At 57.3% G+C, this 15,610-nt stretch overlaps 1 protein-coding gene across 5 annotated transcripts in view; it reads left to right on the forward strand.

The window, feature by feature from the left end:
• SH3PXD2A (SH3 and PX domains 2A) overlaps window positions 1-15,610 on the forward strand; it is a 227,841-nt gene that overhangs the window by 130,967 nt on the left and 81,264 nt on the right. For all 5 annotated transcript variants that reach the window (XM_045191383.3, XM_071221156.1, XM_053922098.2 and 2 more), the window contains one exon: window positions 10,943-10,971. In XM_045191383.3, coding sequence (XP_045047318.2) covers window positions 10,943-10,971 — 29 coding nt within the window. The remainder of the gene's footprint in view (window positions 1-10,942; window positions 10,972-15,610) is intronic.

Here is a 15,610-nt window from a genome sequence, read left to right on the forward strand (position 1 = left end):
TCAGCTCTGGAGTGGGGCAGGTGGGGGGCACGTTAGAACCAGACAGCACCGCCTGTCCAACTGTGTGGCCAGGGATACTTCTGCGTGTCTCAGCTGGTTTTGTCTGCCTAGAAGCTGTGCTCACTCGCACCAGAGCTTAAGCTGTGGCCTCCCTGAGAGAGTGTGTAGAACCGAGTGGTGCTGTTCTGGTGTTTCCAGCCCCGAGTCTCTGCCTTCCTCGTTCCTTTCTCTGCCCCACCTACTCCTAATGTAGCTGGATTTTATATCAGCCACAAAGTGGTGAGTGATTGGAGTGCTAGACCGAGGTGGCTTGGGCTCAGACCCTGCCCCTATCACTCACAAACTGTGCTACTTTGGGCAAGTTGCACGCCCTCTCTGATGCTCCCTTTCTGTCCTGTAAAATGGGGAAAATAAGAGAACCTGCCACTAGGAGTGTTGTGAGGAGAAACTGAGCCAGTGTGTCCTGGGTGGTTTGGTGCCTTTGTCATGTGAGTGCTTCAGACACTCTTGTCAGTTATAGTGTCAGTAATAACAATGACAATCGCAATGGCAACTACAGCCGTATGACACCCTTTGGGAAAGAAGGGATCACTCCGGGGGAGGGGCTTCTCAGTGGTGGCTCCCCCCAAGGCTAGGCCCACTCCCCCCATCCCACCCTTGTCTCCATTTCCCACCATGCTCTGGGGTTCAAGGGTTCATGCCTGCTCCAGGGCCTCAGGGGACTTACTGGTGGCAGAGGCTCACCTTTCACTACACAGTGGAAGATGGAAGCAGTGGTGGCCCAGGGCTGGCCCTCCGGGACCTGTAACGGGTGTCCTGGCAACTCGTTAGAGCCAGGCTGACCCAGAGGAGACAGAGTAGGCCCAGTGCAGACAGGGAGGCTGGGTGGAGGAGGGCTGGGGCAGGACGCTGTCAGCCAGGGCTCCCAGGTGGCCCCTCTTTCAGCAAGAAGGGCACAGGCCTGTCCGAGGGCTGGAGCTGGAAGGCTCTTTGCAGAAGTCAGGGGGTCCCAGGGCGGCGCCTCATTGTCTCTCCGTCAGGAATACTAAGGTACAGAGAGGGCTGCTGGCCGCCCAGATCTCATGACCCCACATTGGCTGGCCAAGTTCGGTGTCTTTCCCAGTTCCTCATTAGACCCTCTCTCTCCTGTGCAGACCCTTAGGAAGTCCCCAGCCTCCCTGGGCCCAGGCTGGCCCAGAAGCGCCGCGGGTTCCCTGAGCCACTGCTGTGGGCAGAGAGCCCCATCGTCCTGCACTTCCAGTGCCCACTGAGCAGAATTGGTGGCCATCTGCCCCTCATTACGTTGACCACTGGGCCCAGCAGTGAGGGGGATCCAGGCCTGCCTGTCACTCCTGCCACATTAGATCAGTGAGGGCCCAGACCCCAGGCAGCCTGGCAGTTTGGCAGCAGTGGGAATCCCTGGGGGCTGTGGAAGGAAGAACTGTGATTCCGATGGCATTGAATCCCTCAGTCCTGCCACCCCCAGCTCTGCCACCCCCCAGCCATTGGGTCTAGGCATGTGGCTTTACCCCTTTGAGTCTGCGTTTATTCCTCTTTAAATAGACAACCTAAGTGTAGCCCACCCTGGTGGGGCCAGCTGAGCCAGTTTCCCTACCTCCTTCCCAGGCTCCCCCTCCAGCAGACCCCCACCCCAGCCTTGCCCGGTTTGCCCCAGGTGGTTCACACCACCTACAAATCTTGGCTCCCCCAGAGAGACACCCCCCCCCGCCCCGTCGCTGGGTTAGGCCTTTGGTGACTCTGTGGCTGGCAGATGGGGCTGGCAGCTTAGAGCATTCGGTCACCCTTCTCCAGCCTCACTGTGTACCAGGCACTTAATCCACTGTGTTAACCTGTTGTATCCATCAACCCAGTGAGATGGGTCCTGCTGGTCTCTCCTCTTTACAGAGTGGGGAGGAAGACAGAGAGACCCTAAGCAATCTGTCTGGCAGAGCTGGGATGTGAACTCAGGCGGCTACACACACATACTCCCCCAGAGCCAAACACACCTGCTGCGGGTACCCAGTTCCGACCGCTGGTCCTGGCCGCGCTGTCCCGTGCACTGGCCAATACACTGCAGCTGTTTACACTGAAATTTTAATTACAGTGAAAGGATTAAAAACTCAGTTCCCGGGTCACACTAGCCACATGACAGGTGCCCAACAGCCACAGTGGCTGGCGGCCACTGTACTCAGCAGTGCAGACAGAGGTCATTTTCACGGATGATTGTGGAGAATTGTACTGGGCAGCTCCAGGTAGGGCACCACGAGGTACTGGGGGCAGAATTGGGACACTCTGTGCCATTGGGTGTCAAAACCAGAGTGGGCTTTCTGGAGGAGGTGCCCCTCCCTGGGAAGGCAGCACAACACTAGAGAGGGTGGGAAGGTGCAGGTAGTGGCTGTATGCACAGGCAAACGACCCTGACTTTTCAGCCCTGTGGCTGGCACCAGGCGAGTTACCTAACCAGTCTGAGCCGCTTCAGTAAAACGGCCCTAAAACACCTGCCTCAGAGACCATCAGGTGTCACAGGGCCCGGCATGCCGGGGCACTCAGCGCTTGCACGGTGGTGATGTACAGTTCCAGAAGGTATGGCAGATGCAGGGCTCTCTCCCTGCAGGGGGCGCCCGCGTGCGCTCCAGGAGCCCAGGCCTCCCAGGCAGTGCAGCGGGGCTGGGTGCCAGAAGAAGCGTGGGGTCCCACTCCGAGCACCCTTTCCCACGGAGGCCGAGGCAGGGACAAGCACAGCTGGGCCTTGGATGTGCTGCTGGGCCTGCGCAGGAAGCAGGGAGCTCTTGGCCCAGGCTCCCAGCTTCCCAGCTCCAGCTCAAAATTAGGCCAGGGCTGGGGCGTGAGGGACCTGCAGCCAACAAGCAACCTGGAAGTCTGGTCAACAGTGGGGCCCTGGTGTCTGTCTGGTCTGTCCGTCTGTCTACACCCACACCCACACCCACGCAGTCGCACATGCATTCCTGCCCTCGCCCCTTTGCTCACATCCTCCCTTCCAGTCCGAAATGCCTTCCTGCCTCTGCCCTTTCTACATCCTCATCTTTCGAGCATGGTTGCAGCGCCCTCTCTCCTAGGCAGCCCTCCCAGACCACTCTGCCCTCCCTATCCTGGCCATTCCTATACAGCCTGCCCTTTTGACCAGGCTGAGGGCCACCTCCTCAAAAAGTAAGTTCCGTGGTTTTTCTTTTCCTGGGTGTTTATCTCGTCTCTCCAACCAATTGTGTGCTCTGTGAGGGCAGAACTGACTTTTCCATCATAATCCTGCGTGGCCTCGAGGCTGGATCTACAGCACCCCTTCTGCTAAGACGTGGAGAGCTGGGCGAGTGGATAGATGGGTGGATGGACAAATGGACTTGGAGAGAGACAGGGAAGGCCTCCAGACGTGGGAGACCCTCTCTGCCCTTCTCTCCAGGGACTTCATAGTTGAGCCCTATCACAACATTTTGTCGCTGCTCTGTCTGTGGGTTTCCAGGTCTGGGCCTGCAGTCCCCAGAAGTCCGGGGAGCTCCGGGGCTGGGAGCAGGAGCTTGGACAGCTTGTGGGCCGCTCACAGCGCTCCGTGGCTAGTGGGCCAAGCAGCTTCCTTTCCCACCTAGGAAACCAGCTTGGTGGCCCCCTTCGCCCTCTTCTCTCTCGGACACTAATGGTCAGCATCCAGGTGGGGTTCCTTGGAGTGCACACAGGTGGGAACCCCGGCCCGTCTGTGTTCACGGTGCTCAGCTGGTGCCCTGGGTGAGGGGGCCAGTCAGCACTGCCCGTAGTGTGGCCTCTGTCCACACTCCGATCCTAGCCCCTCTCATGAAGCCAGGCGGCTGGCCAGGGCTCTTCGTCAGGTGCCAGATGTGGCTCTGAGGGCTTTGCACATTATCTCTGGTAAAATGCTTCCAACAACAAATGCAGGAACTGCCTGCATCCCCTTCCACAACTGAAGGTGCAGAGAGGTTAGGTAACTTGCCTGTGTCACAAAGCAGTAAGTGGGGGAAGCATGTTGGGCTCCACCCACATTCTTAGTCTTCAGCTCTGAGCCCTGGACATGGTGGAGCTGTCCCGGGGCTGGAGACCCACCTGCTCAGGGCCTTTGCCGGGAACGGCGAGGCAAGTTAGAGGAGACGGGCAGCCAGGCAGGGCTTTGTGCGCTTCCTGTGGATGGAGCGATGGCAGAGACCCTTGGGAGCGGTCGGGAGATGAGCCCAGCACTGGGGGTCTGTGACGGCCATAGCGTCAGCCTCTCCGGACCCAGTCTGGGGGCACATGAGACCCCTCCCGTCCCCAGGAATTCAGCTTTTTCACCCGGGGCAGGAATTCCGGCCTCTCTGGTCTGTCCCCATGGTCACAATGGGGCCTATTCTCAGGACCCTGGAAAACAGGGCCCCGGAGGAGAAAGAATGGATTCTTGTTGGACACAAGGGCCCTCAGTGCCACAGTGTGGACCAGGGTGCGCACAAGGGCAAAGAACAGCATTCATCGCCCCCCCCCATCTGTTTTCCCTAGAGGTTGCTGCCCCTCGAGATCACTCTGTGCAAAGGCTCCCAAAAGTCAGAACAAAAACCTAGCTAGGGGCTACGCAGGGTGGAAAAATACCCCAACATTCTCCAGACCCCAGCTGACCGGGACCCCCTTTGCCCAGACCCCCCTCCCCTGGCTTCGGAGCAGCCCACAGTCCCACTGTGTTGGTTTCACAGAGGACCAACTGCCCGCGAGGACACTCGGTGTAGCCTTGCACGTGGTAGGAGCAGGGACGGAGGTGCTGGGAATTTGTCAGTGTTTTTAAAACTCTCTCTGCCACAGTAAGAATTTCACATCACAACTCAATACAGACAGACAGACAGACAGGTGGGTAGGTATGTAGACATCTGAAACAGAAGTTTTGCGGAAACAATATTTAACCTTACTATGGCGGACTCAATCATTCAGTCTATTCTTTTTGTAAACGCTTGTTGGAATGCACTGCGTTGATCTCAGAACTCACTGATGGGCGGCGGCCTGTTATTTGAAGGGCACTGCCCAGGCCTACCAGGCAGTGAGGGGCAGAGCCAGGCCCAGCCCCCGGGGCGGGTGACCTCATCGCCAGACTTGTCACAACCTCTCTGCCCCCCTGCCCCCCTAGCTGTCTACCTCGCCTCTTAACACTAACCTTCCTGCACTGCACCCAGACATTACTCCCGACCTTCTGGGTTTCACAGTCGGACACCAAAGTCCCTCCTGTCCCCGGCCCCATCCTGCCCTTTCCCTGGCTGTCCTTCTGCTCGCCCACCCTCTGGTTAGAGCTGCTTGTTCCCTCTGCTAGAGCTTCACGCTCTCTGCCCTCTCTGCGGAGCCGCACACCCTGACCCTTCAAGGCTCAGGTCAAGCCCCCCTCCAGGGAGCTGCCTCAGATGTCCTGCACCCCAGGGTCCTTTCCCCGAACGTGGGGTGTAGCCACTCCTGTGCCTCTAGGAATGTCTCAGAGTGCGACATTTCCCATTGTGCTGGCTACTTTTGCTTCTTCGTCTCCACCGCAGACTTGCAGGCCAGGAGCGTGTCCTGTCTTTCCCTCGTGCCCACACAGGCGTTTGTGAGCTGGCCTAGGGCCAGAGCGGGAAACGTACTTATTGGTTGGTAGCAGCAGTCAAACTCACCGTGGCACTCCTCAGGACTCCATGTCAGTCCCTGGGCCAGCGTGGCCTAACGACTTCCCCAGCCCCCATACTCCAGGCACCGCCCGTGTCCCCAGGACCACTAGGCTGTCAAGGGCACCCAGAGCCACGTGGCAAAGCAGCCAGCCTCTGCAGCAGGTCCCTGCAGCAGCAGGTCCTGCAGACGGACGTCCTGGGCCCAGTGTCGGCCAGCGACAGGAGGGCGGGAGCATGGGGCTGCAGGCTGTGTGTGCGTGTCCTCCTCTGCCAGGACACTCGCGGATGGGAGCAAGAATGCAAGGGGGGTGGCAGGCAGCAGAGGGCAGGGCCCTTCTTCGCACCAGAGTTCCACCTGGTGGGGCTCCGCAGCCTTCCCCAGAGCTGGCCCAGTCACACAGGGCTTCTTTCTCTTCCTTTTTCCGCTGCCTCAGCGCCCATCCTGGCTTTGCCTCTCATTCCGGGAAGCCCGGCCGACTGGCAGGGCCTCCTTCCCCCAGCTTGTCTGTCCCCACCTTGCAGCCCAACCCCTGAGGCCCCAGCCTGAGGAGCACTCAGGGTCAGGACTGTCCATGTGGCTCCATGAGCCTGCGCACGCCACTTACGCCCACAGGACCTCAGTCTCCTCATCCGGCAAATGGACTCACACCACCTCTGCCTGCTTCAGAGCACTGAGGTCTGATGCCCACTGGGAATTTTCAAGGGAGGGCAGAGCGGGAGAGGCACGCGCAACCACGGGGGGCTAACACACACATAAATTGATGAATGCCTTTCCCGCTCCCTCCTTCCAGCCTCTCCCTCTTAGCTTTCTCCAACACCAGTACCTTCTCTAGGCTGTCGGGGCAGGGACACAGCCCCGTCTCACCAAGAGAAATGAAAGGGGGAAACAAGGAGAAGAAAAGGAAAGCTGGCCCTCTGGGTGCCATTAACAGGAAAACGCAGTGCTCTTTGCACCTCTTGGTCTGGGGCTCTGACAGCTGGCCGCTCCTTGGGAGGTTAAAGGCGTCCCAGTCAGTGAGTCCGGAGCAGCCAGTGCCTACGGACCAGCGGTGCCCCGAAAATGGGATTGTTGCCAGAGGAGCCGGATCCCGCATGCAGTGTGCGGGAGCAGGCTTTTCCCGGGCGGGCCGGCCTAGACGGAAACCCAGGTTGCTTTGGTGTCTGTGAAAGCCTAAGACTCCAAAAAGGAGGCAGGAATTGTTCCTGTTGGGCGCCGTGCTGCCAGCATCGCGCCGAGGTCCTTTAGAAGGAGCCACTTCCTTTTGTTTGGGGGGGCTCTGCAGGCCTCCGCCATTTGGGTGGCAGCTAAGGTGGGGTCAGGCCCAGCTATGGGAGAACAATAGCAAAGACAAGTTACATGCTGTGCCGGGCAGTATGTGAGCGCCTTTATGTACACTCTCTGTACACTGCTTCCTCCCCAAATGCTAAGGGCTTGGTGTGGTTATTACCCTCACTCTACAGATAGAGAAATAGAGGTTCAAGGGGTGACGTAGCTCAAGATGACCACACAGCTAGCAAATAGCAGGGAGTTGACCTGGAGTCTGTCTGCTTCCAGAATCTGCCCTATGAACTTCATTCAGAACCTCATCCAGAGAGGAAGGGCCAGGACATGAACTATTTATTTCATGTGGGGTAGAGGGAGGCCTCAGGAGTCCCTGTTTTTGTTCTTTAAGATTTTACTTATTTTTAGAGAGAAGGGAGGGAGGAAGAAAGGGAGAGAAACATCAGTGCATTTTTGCCTCTCATGCACCACCTACTGGGGATCTGGCCTGCAACCCAGGCATGTGCCCTGACTGGGAATCGAACCAGCGACCCTTTGGTTTGCAGGCTGGCACTCAATCCAATGAGCCATGCCAGCCAGGGCGGGAGTCCCTGTTGAAATGGGGGAGAGATGGTGTGGGGTAGGAGAAACCCTCCCATCTTCTCCGGCCAGGCCAGACCTGTGGACTATGGGGTGACAAGCTGTCTCAGTCACAGATTGAGTCCTGAAGGTCCCACGTCCTGGTTTGCCTGGGTTGGTTGATCACTGTGCCTGTGGTCTTTGTCACCTCTGGACCAGTTGCAGAGAAAGCCAAGTGGCCTGATGTGAGGACACAGTGAGGACACTGCCTGGGAGGCCTTTTCAATTACATTAGCTTCTGGCAGCACTAGAGGGAGACGCTGGCCTCCCTCCCCCATCTCCCCTCCCTTCTCCTTCCTGTGGCTCCGTGGGAGATAGTGATTCAGCAGCAGGTTGGATGCAGGCTAGACTGTGACCTACCCCAAGCAGATTCATCAGTGGGTGGGGGCTATCAGCTCATGGCAAGAACTGGGGGAAGGAGGGGAAGTGAGGGTGATCTTGACTCCTTTGGGAACAAGAGGGCTTGCTGTCCAGTGCAGGGCAGTGGGAGGTAGGCTTGCCAAAAGCGGGGAGCCCTGCGCTTTCCCCTGTGCCCAGGTAGGTGAGGCATGGGGGAGACCCAGCCACTGGATACCTAAGCTGCTTCTCAGCCTATTCAGCAGCTAAAAATGTGAAAGGGCTTTGCTAAAAGGTGCCCACCCAAAACTGCTAAGGGGCTGGAGGCCAGATCCTGGGAAGGAAATGTGCCTGCCATTCCCTCCACTCAGCCTTAGCCCAGCTGCCCCTCTGCCAAGACTTACCCTCCACTCCACTAACTCCCTGTGCTTCTCAGATACCCCAGCGCTTGCGTTCCCCTCCCCCCTTGCACCCAGTGCTCCAGGGGTTGGCAGTATTTGGGATGTTGTGAAGCGCCCGCTCCCCAGAGCAGGGCCTAGGTTCTCAGTGTCCAATCCCAATCTCGCCTACTCACTGTTAGGCCTTGAACAAGTTATCTAGCTTGTCTTAAGTTTTGCTCTCATCACCTGCAAAATGAGGGACCACACCACCTGCAGCAGTCTACAGGTCTTTGCAGGGAAGGGCTCTAGCCTGGCTGAAGGACAGGCCGGCAGGGGATCCGACGGGAAGCTGGTGGCACTGCATTGTTCTTACTGAGCATGAATGTTTCTGGGGGTGGCTGGGGTCTCATGGAGACTCTGGTGTGGGGACTGGAGCACCTCTCGGTACCACCTTTGCCTACACATCAGGATTGTAGCAAAGGGGGCAGAAACCGTGCTGGGTCCCAGGTTCTCAGCCAACACTGGCCCAGCCTCCTAACCCACAGTGGGCAGGCGGGTGTTTGTCGGAGATGCAGACAGGTGGGGGTGGGGCCCCATACCTGCATTTGTCACCAGCTCCCCAGAGGATCCCATTGCGAATGACCGGGTTGAGAATCACTGACCCGGTCCTGGCACAGAGGGAGCACTCGGCTCCTGTGGAGTATGTCCCTCTCCCACTCCTGAGCCTTAGTGTGGCCCCTTGTCACAGGATGATGACCTGTCTGCAAGCCCCTGCCCCCAGCCAAGGCTGTGGACAAGTTCAAAGAAAGTCCTGGGTAGCTCGCAGCTGCACAAACAGAGAAGGTGGCTGTCATTGTGAGGAAGTTACCCCCTGTCTGGACTACTGGCAGCCAGGGGATGGTCAGTGAGCCATTGTGACCCCAGGTCCAGAGGGCTTCTCCTGCAGGACCAGTGGGAAGATGGGGAGGGGGTACCAGGAGGGGAAGCTCTTCACTCTCTGCCCATCCACTCTCTGCCCTTCCCTGGGCCTCACTGTGCAAGGAGCCTGAGAAATGAATTCCCTCCTTGGGAGTGGCAAGTCTGCTGGGCAGGATGCACCCACCATACTGTACTCTCCTCTTCCTCACTGGGAATTCTCCCCACCATTGAGCTTCTGGGACACAGTCTCTCCCTATCTTCCTTCCACCCCAAGATGAAGCTGCCAGGTGGGGGAAGGGGCACGTGGGAACTCTCCCACCTTCCTAATCCTTTGGAAGCAACAGATTCAACAGATCTTCCTCCACTCCATCCACCCCGCAGTTTTCATCCCTGTGGGTGGGCTTGTAAGCCACTGCCCTTCCCCAGGTTGGGTGATCTTGGGTGGTGGCTGAACTCCTGTATCCTCATCTGTAAAATGGAGGGGATAGGACCTTCCTCTTGGTGTGGATGTGAGGGTTGAAAGAGGCATGGGATTTGGAATTAGAAGGGAGTTCTCAAACAGGAGAACGGGGTAGGGGGACGGCATCAGAAATGCAGGTTCCTGGGCCTCGGCACTGGCGTTCTGATCCACTGATTCCTAAGCCCAGACTTTAGGAAGCACAGGGCTCTAGGAGAGTCTGCGCCCTACGCTGTGTGGGCGAGTTACCTTGGAGCTTACCCAAAGTTCCAAAGCCCAGACAAGCCCATCCCCAGACTTTCAGCGTTGGAATCCTGGGGAGTCTCTGTGAGGTTGACACTGTCCTTGTGAACCTGCTGTCCCTTTCTGCATGAGTCCCCTCTTTGCAGCAGGCCCACTGAGCTGGCTTGTTGGCTTTGACCAAAGCCCGAAAGGGGCATTTTCTTGGATCCCCAAGGGAACTGAAAGGCATTTCCTCTAGTGTCCAGATACCCAGCCAGCTCCTGAGTGCTGAACAGAACCTCCAGCATTTTAGGGGCGAGTGAGGCTTCCCTGAGGATTATGAATAAGAAGGGCTGGGAGGAGCCCGCAGCAGGAGCAAGCAGGGGAGGGTACCTGGAGGCAGGTTTGGGAAATGCCCTGATCCTGAGGCTGGGTTAATTCCTAGCAGGGAGCTTGGGGCTAGGGCAAGGGCAGACTTTAATCAAAGGGCCCCGCAAATGTTTAACTACTTGGAGGCCAGTTTGGAGAGGGGGGGAAATGCTGAGGAAGATACAACGTTAAGGAGGTAATATTTCAGTTGTGACTTAAAAGTTGAGTGAGCATGAGCTAGTAATGCCAACAATGGGGAGGGGAAGCCCTTCAGGGGTGGGGAGCTGGCTTCCAGGGTGGGCAGGGCCTGGGTTCTAGCAACCACCCCAGAGCCTCAGTTTCCCTACTTGCAAAATGCATGTGTTCCTGCCTCGTCCTCGCGCATCCGCTGAGGGTGGGGGAAGGTGCCCAGGAAAGAGCACAGTGGCCCATGGAGCCCCTCCTGTAGGGCCAGCCCGGGGCGGGGCGGGGCGGGGTTGGGGGGTGCTGGCGGGCGGGGCGGGGCGGGGCGGGATGGGCGAATCGTGCCCGGAGGCCGGACTGGCAGGGGACCGGCGGGCCTGCGCTGCGCGCAGTGCGTGTGGCTGCAGAGCGCGCGGCTCGCCGGCAGCGGGGATCACATGAGCAGCGGCGCAGAGGACCCACCGCAGCCCGCCCGTGGGCGCCCTGCCGCCGCAGCCTGCAGCCCCGCTTCCCCGCCAAGCCCAGCCCTAACCATGTCTATCTGTTGTTGCTTCTTTTTCAGGGACTATGGCAGTTCCAAGAGGAAATCAGGTAAGGGAGCCTCCGGGTGCCTTCCCCTCCTGCCTCCCCGACCCTGCGGATGACTTTCTTGGGGGGGGGGGGAGGGTCCATGGCCGCCTGCCCTGTGGTCCTGCGCGGCTGGGGGTACTCCCTTCCTGCCCCTGAGATCTCTGGTACTTGCGCCCTCAATGCCCACTGAGTCCCGCTCTGTCCCCCGTGGGCAGTGGGGGTGGGTGCATGGGAACTGTGGGGATGTCTCTTGAACAGCCTAAGCCCCCGCGGCGTCGGGAGCCCATCCTTCTCCTCCTCCCCTGGGTTGCCCACTTCTCCTTGGGCCCTTCCTGTGGCGCGGAGGTGATGGAAAGGTTAATAGAGACGCAGTGTTTCGCGAAGGGAGGGTGACATCCAGGACTGGAAAGGGGTCCTACTTGAGTGACTGAGTTTAACGTCTGCAGCGGAGACCTCTCCCCCTTCCCTTCCCCGCATCCTCCGTCCAGCTGAGTACGTTCCCCTTGCTGCGGGGGAGGGAGCCCTGCGTGGTGGCAGCATCACGGGTCGGGGTGTGGGGTGGGGGCACCTGCCAGCCTTGGCCTGACAGGTGCCAGTGCTCACTCAGAGTTTGCAAAGCGGGTGGAGTCAGGGAGAGAGGCGGAGCCAGCCCTCCAAGGCGGCTCTGTCGGGGCGGGCCGGTGGGCTGGCGCTGTCAGCTGGGGTCAGAGAAGAGCTCTCTCTGGGTGCGGCAGGCTGGGCTAGGCAAATGCCTGGGTGTGGGTGGGGTGTCGTTGGTGGGGGGGGGGGGAGGACGGTCCCTAGGAGTTAGGGCTGTGTGTACAGATGGGGGGTGGGCGGACAGGAGCCATCCGTGTTGGCGTGTGTTGCCTATATTTATGGGGGTGAGCAGCCATGGGGGGTGGGGTCTGGCCTGGAGGATGTGGGAAATGTGTATACACACGTGACTCACGCTAATGGCTCCTGCGGGGAGGTATCAGTGTCCACGTGCCTTGGTCTGGGGATCAGCAGAGGTGTGTGCGCCTGCATCTGATGGATGGGATGTGAATTGGGGGGTCGGGGTCGGTGTGATCGCACAGTGTGTTTCTGAGTGTGGGTTCATATGCTTTCTGTGCCCAAATGCTTGCCTACGTGTCTACTGGGGTGTGGGAAATTGTGTCCCGGGTGATGTGTCGGGGGCGTGTGTATACCTGGGGTTGAGTGGGTCTACATAGGTGTGTGATGTGAGGCTGCGTTACTTGTTCGGGTGCACAGATGTCGGCTACACGTGCCAGTGTGTTGGGCTGTGTCTGGTTGTGGGTTGGAGTCTGTTCACATGTCTGTGTCCTTTGGAGGGTGTGTGTGACTGTGGGTTGAGCTGTGGGTGCACAGCCCTGTCAGCTGTGCAGGGGTGTCTCGGGGGTGCCCGCCCACTGGTGCCGAAGGCCTTCCCTCCACGACCAGGAACCTGAGGAGTCTCAACATCGCCTCAACTGTCACCTGCAGTCAGAGCCCCAGGGGGAGAAGTGGGAAGGGGCTGCACACCTGGGACTCTGCTCTGTCCCCCACGAGCCCCTGCCCCAGGGACTCTCGCCCGGGGCCTCAGAGGCACCCTGTACGTGCTGAGCCTGGGCTCCGATTCTGGCTGTGTGTGACCTTAGGCAAGTTTCATGACCTCTGCTTCCATTTCCTCATTTCCTTTCAAACAAAGATGATGACAGTATCAACCTCACACGTAGCACATAGTAACAACTACAGAAGTATTAGTTTATCATCGTCATCATTACTTTCTGAAGCCATGAGACCTTGGGTGCGTCCCTTCTCAATTTTGGGCCTCAGTGTCCCTCTGTAAAGTCAGAGGCTGGACCAAGTAACCCCGCAGGTCCCCCCACTCCCAGTCTCTGAAGCTTGGGTTCTATGCTGCTTCTTCAGCAATGCAGGGGCCTACCCAGGGAACCCCCTCCCCACCGTTCCACTGCCTTCCACTCTCAGGCCAGGAAAAGGATGGGTGGAGGAACTTAATTGGTGTGCTTATGATAATGGCCACTTAGTGTCATGGTTAAAATGCCAGCTCTGGGACCAGACGGCAGGAGTTTAGAGCTTGGCTTTCGTCCTCGGAGACCTTGGGCAGATTCTTGCCTCCTCTGTGCCTGTTCTGTCATTTGTAAATTGGGGGTATTCATACACATTGTAATGGTTGATTTTATGGATCAACTTAGCTGGGCCATGGGGCCCAGACATTTGGTCAAGTATTATTCTGAATGTTTCTATGAAGGTGCATTTAGAATGAGATTAACTTTAAAAAAAATTTTTTTTATCCTCACCTGAGGACATGCATTGCTTTTAGACAGAGAGAGGAAGGAAGAGAGAATTTAGAGAGGGGGGAAGGGAGGGAGAGAAAGATTGATGTGAGAGAGAAACATTAATTGGTCGCCTTTCACATGCACCCTGCCCAGGACCAGGCCCCGCTCCTAGGCATGTGCCCTGACCAGGAACATGCCCAGCCAGCTGAGCCACACCGGCCAGGGCGAGATGAACTTTTAAATCAGTGGACTTTGAATAAAGTAGATTACCTTCTCCCCTTCCATAGTCCTCTGTGAGGTAGGTTGGCCTCATCCGATCAGTTGAAGGCCTTAATAGAACAAGGACTGAACTCCCCTGAGCGAGAAGTAATGCTGCCAGCAGGCTGCCTTTGGACTTGAACTGCCTCTCTTCCCTGAATCTTTAGCCTGTCAGTTTACTGCATCAGATTGTGGCCTCGCCTTGCCTCCACAAGCATATATATATATTTCTCTCTCTCTGGAGAATCCTGACTAATACACATCTCATATGGCTATAATGAAGACTAGGTAAACTAATATATGTAAGCATGCTCAGAACACTGCCTACAACCTGGAAAGCTCTCCCAAAGTACTAGCTGCCTACTAGTATTATTTAATGAACATTTACTATGTGCTGGCAACTTTACATACGTTTCCTCATTTGCTGCTCAGAGCCATGTTGCATGGGTGGGATTCCCATTTTACGCACGAGAAACTGAAGCTTTGAGAGGATGGTTGGCCAACGTCTGTGGCAAAGTGAGGATTTGAGTCTCAAGTTCAGGGTTCTGCCCTGCTCTGTCATGAAGCTCACGAAGTTTCCCAGGGACATTTGTGTGGAAACAATGGACGCTATTCCCTGGCCATCACTTTTCCCATTTTAGTCCCCAAAGCCCCAGCTCCTCCTTGGAAGATCTCTTGGAGGAATCTCTCATTGAGCACAGAGCCAAGACTCGAAGCCAGGCCTGGGGAGGGTAGAGTCAGCAGGGAGAAAGTTCTCAGGCAGTATACTGACAGCCTCGTGGACAAGGCAGGACCAGTGACCTTGAAAACAGCCTCAAATTTCCTCTCCTTCCTGCATCTTCCCCATGCCGCCAGCCTCCCGGTTGCTCACACCCAACATCCAGCAGTCTCCTTTGACTCCTCCCTTTCTCTCCACATCCGCCCACTTCTCCCACCTCCACGCTGCCACCCCCTAGGAAGGCTCCCCTTTTCTCTTTGCCTAAAGACCCTAGCTCCTCCTGGGCCTCTCTGCTTCCACCCTTGCTTCTCCAAACTTTTGTCTACATCCCAGCTAGAGTGAGCACTTCGAAACATGTAGCAAATAGTGAGCTTTTCTGCTTAAATCTCCCCCAAAGCCCTTACCAGCCCAACCAGAATAAACTCCTTATCCCAGCCTCAGGGTGCTGTGTGCTTTGGCCCCCACCTGTCATCCTGCCCTAGGCTCCTACCCTCCCCTGCTTCCCCCCACCCCATTCCCACTCCAGCACTCTCTGTTCGGCCACACCTTAAGCACATCACGTTCATCCTCTCTGCGTGGTCTTTGCACTTGCAGTTCCCTCTGCCTGGAATGCTGTTCCCACCTGGCTCTGGCTGGCTCCTTGAGTTTTCTGCTTAATTGTCGCCTCAGAGAGGCTGCCCCCCATCCTCCACCATCTAGCTGCCCCCTCAACTCACCTTACTTCTTCCATGCACGTCACTGACCACACTCATTAGCTCTTGAATTTTCTTTATGACCTGTGTCCCACCACCTGGAGAGGGAAGACCGTGCTGCAGGTCTCCCACCAGTAGCAACCACATCCCTCCTACCTTGTGCTTGTTGAATGGATGGGTGGATGGAAGCATGCATGCGGCCTGCAGGCCAGGAAGGAAAGGTCACTGCGCCCTCATATTGGGATGTTATGTGGGGAGAGGAAGAGTTTTTCTGGTTGGGGCAGAGGGACTGAGTATGGCTTCTTTGGAGACCAGAATCTTCAGCTGATCTGATTGAGCACCAGCTGACTGCCAGACACTGTGCCAGGTGTTGAGGTTACAGAAATGTGTCTTTCTGCCTTTGAGGAGTTTGCAGTCCGCTATGGGTGATGAACTGCATTTACAGGAATGTATATTAGACAGAGGTTGCAACATGGTTACCGGAGGAAGAGAGCAGTGCAGGCCAAGGGCACAGTGAGTGCAAAGGCCCTGGGGAGGGAGCTCACTGGCCTGCTCAGCACAGAGCAGGGGGGCTTGTGGCTGGGGTAGAACAAGGTGGGGAGAGAGCAAGGTGGCAGGAGGTGAGAGCAGAGGTGAATCATATAGGGCCTTGCAGGCCATTTTAAGGATTTTCAACTTTCACTGTGAATGGAGAGCCACGAAAAGGCCCT

Source organism: Desmodus rotundus, chromosome 4, assembly GCF_022682495.2.
Source record: "Desmodus rotundus isolate HL8 chromosome 4, HLdesRot8A.1, whole genome shotgun sequence".
Lineage (NCBI taxonomy): Eukaryota > Metazoa > Chordata > Mammalia > Chiroptera > Phyllostomidae > Desmodus > Desmodus rotundus.